Consider the following 8,531-nt stretch of genomic DNA (forward strand, 5'->3'; position numbering starts at 1 on the left):
TAAAATGAGATTACGTTGAAAATATATATCTTAAATTTTTTTATCTGAAACGTTTGGGTTTTATTTGGTAGGCCAGGTACTTCTGAGACCATCCTAAGGAAGTACTTCGGCTACCGAATCCTATTATAACGATGATAAACTAGATTTTAGTGTTAAACACTTGAATTTTCAATTTTTTTATTCACTTTGATCTTGGACCTATACTCTAATTTATACTTCTGCTATGCCAACCACAAGGAAAACATAAATAGCAACGTTTGCCGATGTCATAGCAATTTTTTTAAGACAATCAAATCCTCAAATTGCATCAACAGCATACAGACCTATGGGATTCAACTCTAAAATACTGCAAATAGTTCTAACATTAAAATCCTCTAAGAGGTTCAAAATTACACCCCGTGAACGCCCGATGATACGTGCCGATTTCTATCTTTAAGAAACCTTTAAGTACCTTCGGTTAGAGATGAAGCCCAGAACAAAAATATAAGTTACAGTGCCAAAATAAGTGCCTACCCTAATATACTCGTGAAGAAACTAACTGAAGAAAACGTAAATGTTTATACCCAGTGCGCTCCATAAATTCTTAGCCTCATATAGTAAATAGAATGCGCTCGTAAAAATCCAGAATATACAGTGCCCATAATTGGGGATTAGAATGTTGTGAGCGATTTTGAAGCTTTCCCGCGAGTACCAAGAAAGTGTACTCCGATCAATTGTAATGGATGAGGAAATTATGGTCTTCTACAATAATCCACCGCCCGAAAAGATTCTATGGAGTGGCATCGAAAAAGAGAGCCCGTGCTACGGTCACGAAAAGCACCAAAAAAGTGAAGACTACAATATTTTGGGACAGTGAGGGTATCCTTTTGATTTACTTTAAGGCAGTTGCGTCAAGTAATTATCGAAAGAAGGCGAGGCAAAATCAGCCGAGGTTTGCCCTTGCTCCAGTCCACGCGCTGTACGAATGTGGCTTCACAGAGACTGAACACCCACCATATAGCTCTGATCTGGCCCCATCCGTCCTTTTTTTGTTCATAAAGCTGAAGGCCGAGTAAAGGTGTGGAAGATTTAACAACGACGATGAAATCACATAAACGGTTTTTTTATTTATTACCTTTCTTTCATGTAATACTAAGAACCATGAAAATTGAAAATAGATTTAATTGAAATAAAAAAAAAAACTGTCAATTGTAACTTAAAGTCCATGTTGTCATAAGAACTTATATAGGTTTGTGTAAAAAGAAGATCCTTAGATATTGAAGGATACTTCTCGATTGACGTCTTTAATTAATAGACCTCATTTTCCTATCATGTTACAAGGTATTGATTGAGAAAATCTCAAGGAAACAATTCGCACAATTTTGACGGCCGTTTGACATCATTTTACCGAAGTCACGTGTTGAAATTTAATGCAACTTTTACATGCTTGGCAACCCTCGACAAGTGTCCCCATACACGGTGCATGTAAGCAGATTTTTAGGCTAGGTTAGGTTAGGTTAGGTTAGGTTAAGCATGTAAGCAGATTGTTGGTCTTGGTTTTCTTGAGCTAGTCACCAATCTGAGCTTGGGATGCAAGCTTCAATGAATGCATTAGCTTCTAATCTCTCGGATACACAACACCTTATCCGTAATTTTTTGGCCACTTTGCCGTTCAAAAACTGATATTAATGAAGGTAATTGCGTACACCAATGACTTCGAGAAGAGTTGCTGATTACGCCCGGGCCCCACAGATTTCGCAGAGATATTAGAATAGACTCGATACTTCTGTAACAAACTTCGTATGATTAAAATATTTACAGACACAAGTTATTAAATCGACATTGACTTTTTTAAAAACATACGCAAACTGCGACCACTGACTTCGAAACATCTATAAGTAATGCCACAAAAGCTCCGTTATGAATTTTTGTAACAGATTCTATTCACAATCTCTGCAATCCAATTCCTAATCTAGCAGCCAGGGTATGTCAATGGAAGCAAAAACCGAGTTGGTTTCATCGGCGAAAGCTTCATCATAATGTAGACCAATGCCTGTTCATATACTGCAGATATGTATTGGCCAGCGCTTAGCCCGGACTCAAATCCTATCGAGAATTTATAAAATAAACTTAAGAGAAAAGTTCGGGCTAAAAATCCTGCATCAGCCATGAAATCAGTCCTAAAAACTGGTATTAGGACTCGAAGAGGGAACAATAAATATTCATAAATCAATTTCAAATAAATTATTATTCTGACGAAATTAAGCTTTTATTTTTTTTAATGTTAATTATAACCCTTTTTCATCGTTTAAGTTTCCTTTTCGTTTGATATTTTTTCTTTGTCAAAAAAATTACTTAATTGCCAATGCTAATAGCTTGGAGATGCTAAAATCAGAAAAAAATGAGACCCTTTACCGCGTGCATGCGATATTTTTGCTAACGAGTGTATTTATATGTAGCGCTGTTTATGTTTATTGAATTCTTCAGGTGTTCATTTCTGTTTTTTCTGCCACTATAGAAATATATAGATTGATGTGTATACTTTTTCTATTAAAAGAAAACATACGCGCTAGATTTCTTTACTTCTTTTTTAATTTCTCAGTAATCTCTTCTCACATGAGCTTTGTTTATATATATATATATATATATATATATATATATATATATATATATATATATATATATATATATATATATATATATATTTAGTTAGTTTGTTCATTTGAAAAAGGAACATTTTATAAAGCAGTTATGTGTAGCGCCCTCTCTGTTTTAATAAATAGAATATCTTTTGTTCTCTGTATAAATACCAGAGCCGACATCAATAATCTACATCTTAACTAACAGTCAAATTACTAATTATTCAAAATTATTTTTATCGTAAAATTAGAAAAATAACAACTAAAAAGTCTCGAATTTTTTTATAGATGTATATGTTACCCAGTTTTTACACCTGAAATGGTGGTTGCATATACTATTTTTAAGATAAATAAAGGTATGTTCACAACATCAATCCACGAATTATATCAATTATTTATAAATATCATTTTTTGTTATTTGATAAGTCATTATCAAATGTATGGATACGTTTGAATTAAAAACTTGTAAATAATTACATAATTGAAATTTTCAACATTAACGACATTAAAAATTGCCTGATTGCGTTTTGCGTATCTATGTTCTGTAAACAAGTTTTATATTTGACATTGTCAAAGTTTTTCTTTTACGTTAGAAGCTTCAAGGGAGAGTCGTTTCAATTTTTGGTTTGATTTTACATACATTATTTGCCTAATCAAACTAAAATAGTTATCTATTACAAAGCATCCGGGTAAGTGCTATACAATTATTGTGTTCAATACATTTATAATATGAGTATCATTCTTTGTTTTAGGTTTTAGGCCTTCTCCTACTTTTGCTGCAGCCGATTTTTTTATTAGAAGAAACGGTGGTATGGTAAAGTGTATATACTGATACAAGAAGTATAATTACATCTATGGACCGTGGTAGCAAAAGAAGGGGTCGGCCTTTACCGGGTGCTCATGATGATACTAACATCAAACCAATTTTATTCAACCTTGAAGAAGCTCTTGCTGTAGAATCTCTCTACAGACCCAACCTATTAGTTATTCAAAATGATATAAGGCCAGGAGAAGTTACACTTAAAGCTAGAGATAATGCTGTACGGCTTTTGAGATTTATGAAAGTTTGGTTTGATGTTCCAGAAAGAGCATTTTTCATTTCAGTTACTTATTTGGATCTCTTCCTCCAACGTACGAAGGTAAGATATCGAATAATTTTCTTATGGAAATTAATAATAAATTAATTGCAGTTCCTAGATAAAACTAATACTGCCTTCTATATGAAAGTTTGGATAGATTGAGTCTCTGATATGTAGACATAAATAGTGCAGATTGCTTTAGAACGTTTTTTTATCAGTAAATACAAAGTTATTCTCTATCAGTTTATATTTTATTTAAATTATAATGTACCTGTAATTAAGATAACTATATTTTCAAAGCTCAAGGCTGATGTAATAATTAGATAAATATTATGGTGAAGCTTTATTAGTCAATATTAACATTTGTTAGCACCTGTTATTTTTATTTTCTTACTGTACATCATTAATTTTAATAGTTAAATATAGGTCAAATCTTTCCGGTAATAATAGTTGATATTTTTCTTTTATTGCTTTATTTTTTGTCATTTGGTCCTATTTAGTAAATATTAATTTTATATCTTGATACAAATATTGTTTGTGAATTTCAATTTTACAGTCATTTGGTAATATAAAATTTATTTTGGTTGTTGTTATCAAACTTCTGATTTATCATGTCCCTCATATACTATCTCACTAATAGTTAATTTTCTTATATGATTTTAATATAAGCAATACTATAAACAAGACAACCAATGAATTATTTTCGTTGCAAGTACTAGATCAGATCTAGAAGAATGCAAATCATCTTAAGAATCATAAATATAAACTCCAATATTTTTTTTCATTTGTAAAATCAGGTAGTGACAGATTACAAAAATAATGTTGGAAAGCTCTAAAATATCATTATTCTAGGTTTTTATCTACTACATTTTCCCTAAACAAATATATTTAAATCAGAAAACAACTGATGAACAAATGGATCAAATATTCAAGATAAAACTGGAAGAACAAAAACAAAAATAAATTATGTATTCAAACTTCCAGAGCACTCCTTAATCACTGCAGAACTTTCTGCATTAAGAGCAGTGTTTGAAATGGTGCCTAAACTAATTTCATTATATTCACAGATAGTCAAAGCTCTCTAGAAAAAATTGAAATCACAACAATCAAATTATTATTTAATGATTTTATTGGCGTTTTTATTACTTTGAAATCATTTTTATGGAATCTTTCTCCTTTAGGTTCAAGAGAAATACCTAAAATGTGTCGCTTTTGCATGTTTCTACTTAGTAACAGTGACAGAAAGATTGAGTCTATCAATCTTAGATATAATGTCCATTGCCCAGAACAACTTTGGTAAAGATGATCTGAACCGAATGGCAGGAATCATTCAAACCAAGCTTGGTTTGCAAGGCTCCTCCACTGAAATTACAACTTGTGCAGATATTCTCAAAATCTATTTGCAATACTTCAGATGTACCACTCCAACTTTTACGTAAGTTATATAGTATATTTAAATACATTTATTTATAAATGCTAGTTCAGATTAGCACTAAAAGAGGTTCAATATTTTGGGGAAAATAGTTTGGAGGATAACAAAAATAAAGCTAATAAGGAGGAATCTTTGAAGTTGCAAGTAACTGAATGAAGGGTGATAAAAAAATGTGGAGAATTATAACCTCTTTATAAGGGATTACATCAAATTTTTGTTACCTTATTTACTCTGTTTTTAATACAATAAAGACCTAGCTCAATATTTATGGAAATTGGGTTTTGGCTAATTTTTCTGAAACTTAGCATGTCCTTCGAACCCCTTTTCTTATAGTACCCTTGGAATCTTTAGTGGTAGTTTTAGGCGAGGTTTTGGGGATTCGAGTCCATTGACACTTTTAATCAGATTGCTTGAACTATAATTGAGCCAAAACCAATTCTCTTTCTCCTTGAGCACCTTCGTTACCTCAGTGGTGGTAGTTTTTACGAGATAGGGGGGTTTATGACTTTGTGCCCATTGAGACTTGCAATCAGCTTGCTTCAGACGATCATTGTGCAGATTCAGAAAAATTTGCCGAAATCCTTTATGATTGAGCAGGTTCTTTTACCGAATTTTGATCACACTTTTTAGACAATCTGCTGAGAGCTTTACCAAATTTATTGGGGAACTAATCCCCCCTGATTAATTTCAGTACTATTTTTGTTTGTATTACATTTGCAGGCAATAAAATTTATTTAGAACTTTTAATATTTTTTATAGGGAAAAACTTAATGAAGATCATCTGATGAAAAAATTGGAAGTTTTAATGACAGACAGCAACTGTGCATTTTTCCGACCATCAGCTTTGGTATTTACTCTATTGAGATTAGAGGTAGACAAAAATTTCTCACATACCATCAACAATAGAAGTACCTCTCATTTAGAAGATATACTTTCTTTTGTTTCGGCTCTTAAAGAATTGCAAAAAAAGTCCAAAGTAAGTAAAAATATTAGTAATTCATTTGAGAATGTTTGTACACAACAGAAGAAATTGAAACTAGCCATGACAACTTTGAAGTCTGGTGTATGGTGATAGTTTAGCTTCCTTTTTCTTGTGTGATGATTTGTCTTGATTTTACATCTTCATTAATTGAAATTTCTTCTAAAACATAGATAAAATATTTGATATTGATTAAAATTAAAATAGAAATCTGTTTTTACAAGAAAAATTGAATTTTTTAGGTATCTTTTATTATTGATAGCTTTCTATCAATATGTGAACCAAGCATGTTTAAATCTTTATGATAAAATATATGTTTTTTATCGTATTAATGATCTTTTAATCTATTTTATAAATAATATGTTTGTCCTATGTAAACAGTGTCATCATGTCCTGGAGTAATTTTAGTTTTAGAAATTTTTTTCTGTTCTTTTTTCTTTTCAAGTTACTACCTTTTTTTAGATCTGATTTTACATGTTCTTTTTACCATAACTTCTGTCTTGTATTTATTGGAATCTGATGTTATTTTTCATGGTGATGACATTTTTTCTTTGGAAATAAATTTCCTTTGATGCTCACATTTTTTAACAGTATTACTTTATTACTACTTTTTTTAACACAATCAATTTAAATGCACACTTTCTCCAAAACACTTTCTAATGGTGATTCGTAGATACATCCTTTACTGTGTATCTTTAACAATATCCAATGCTTTATTTTTCAGTTAAGGACTCCAGAATTAGTGAAATGTTCCCAGCTGGCATCGAAAGTCCTCAAACAGTATGGAAAACCTCACCCTAATACAGCTCATATCAGGTGGACATGTATCCCAGACCAGTACAGAATGGGGCCCTTTTCCTCAAACTTGGGAAGTATCGAAGAAAAAACCACTGAACCAGTGAAAGAAAGAAATGTGTACCTATGTCAGACCAACATGTATCATACCTAAAATTTTGCCAAATAAATTTGAAACACTAAGCATATTCTCTTTAAATGTAAATGGGGTTTAGTTCGTACTGTTTGTGGCTTGTATGTTATTGCAAAGTAATTTAATTGAAAATCACACTTTATTGAGAAACATCCTTTGCATAAACGTACAGCTAGAATTATTTTTAAGGGGCAATTATCTGAAACCCTACCTTTCAGTCTTTCAATATCACTTTTTTTTTATTAAAAGTTAATATTCAATTGAACTTTTTGAGAAAGGTGGGGAATTTTGATAAAAACTGCAAGTATGATATCCATTTTTGAAGTCACATTTATCTAGAGATTCCTTATAATGCATTTAATTTTGACATATTTTTAAAATTTCAATAATAAGTCTAATTTAGACTTATAAGAAGGGTGCTTTTTTATTGTAAATTGTTATCATCTTGCAGTTTTACTTCGGTCTTAGTCTCTTAGCTTACTGTAACTAGAAATAGTTGAAAAAAAAAATAAATGTGGTGTGATTGTTGTAAATTTTATATGTTTTTATGTAAAGAGTTGATATATTTTTTAGATAAATTTAAATATATTAGGTAGGTCGCAATAGGCTATATTTTTGTTCAGGTACATATCACTTGCAAAAAATTTACCTTTTCTAATTGTCCAAAATGTGAAAATTTACTGAAATGTTTAATAATTGATTGCTGCTGAAGTGTACTAATACAATTATGTAATTAAATAAAAAAGATTGAAAAAATATAGTCCATTGCTAAAACAAAGAAAAAACTATTAAAAATTGAACACGCATCACAAAAAAAACTAAAACGAGAAAAACTTTAAAAAAACATATATAAAATGCAAAAGATGCAAAAAAAAATAAAAAATATTTTAAATTATAAAAAAATTAACCTTTGCATATTTTTCATTTTACACGTTTAGATAATAACGAATATGCTTACATGTTTCATTTAATTACTAGTCCACTTTGATTTGTTACCATTCAATGGCATTTGAATAACTACATTAAATTTTCTGTAACATTTGTAGTGTTTTTTTTCTACGAAAATCCACAATACTGCAAACATTGTTACCAAAATTCTCATTTCTGATCAAGAACATTATTTTTCAATAGTTACTTGGGGTTTATTCTGGCTCATTTAACCCTCGGTGCTACTAAACAAAGCCCTAATTAAACTAATTAAGAAATGCATGCAGTACATGTTCTCATAGACGACATGAAGACATCGTGTATGAAAAAGCCTCAAATTGGTTAGGGCAGACATTTCCAAGCACTCTAGTGCACAAAAAAAATACACCAGGACAGTTGACAGTAATTTGCAAGTACAATTAATTCTATATCTAAATAGGGAAATGGTTTATGAGCTTTGTCAACAAGGAAAAAACACCCGAATCGGCCGGATCCCAGGATACTCTCATCTTAAAAGGAAATGACAGCGGACGAGGTAAGAGAACAAGTAGCTAGACCAAATAAGGGT

The 8,531-nt window shown here is 30.9% G+C and overlaps 1 protein-coding gene across 1 annotated transcript; it reads left to right on the forward strand.

Moving 5' to 3' along the window:
• Positions 1-3,140: 3,140 nt before the first annotated feature.
• Positions 3,141-8,075, forward strand: LOC130903842 (cyclin-I-like). Its single transcript, XM_057816188.1, has 5 exons — positions 3,141-3,307; positions 3,371-3,757; positions 4,879-5,132; positions 5,889-6,105; positions 6,833-8,075. Exons 2-5 carry the CDS (start codon positions 3,473-3,475, stop codon positions 7,055-7,057), a joined length of 981 nt encoding a protein of 326 aa, XP_057672171.1. The 5' UTR covers positions 3,141-3,307; positions 3,371-3,472; the 3' UTR covers positions 7,058-8,075.
• Positions 8,076-8,531: the final 456 nt, after the last annotated feature.

Source organism: Diorhabda carinulata, chromosome 1 (assembly GCF_026250575.1).
Source record: "Diorhabda carinulata isolate Delta chromosome 1, icDioCari1.1, whole genome shotgun sequence".
Classification (NCBI taxonomy): Eukaryota; Metazoa; Arthropoda; class Insecta; order Coleoptera; family Chrysomelidae; genus Diorhabda; species Diorhabda carinulata.

Bases quoted from the DNA above. Each gene is read 5' to 3' on its own strand.
- LOC130903842 (XM_057816188.1), top strand. From the start codon at position 3,473: ATGGACCGTGGTAGCAAAAGAAGGGGTCGGCCTTTACCGGGTGCTCAT. The intron at 3,758-4,878 runs GTAAGATATCGA...TTTCTCCTTTAG, and splicing joins TCTTCCTCCAACGTACGAAG to GTTCAAGAGAAATACCTAAA. The intron at 5,133-5,888 runs GTAAGTTATATA...TATTTTTTATAG, and splicing joins TGTACCACTCCAACTTTTAC to GGAAAAACTTAATGAAGATC.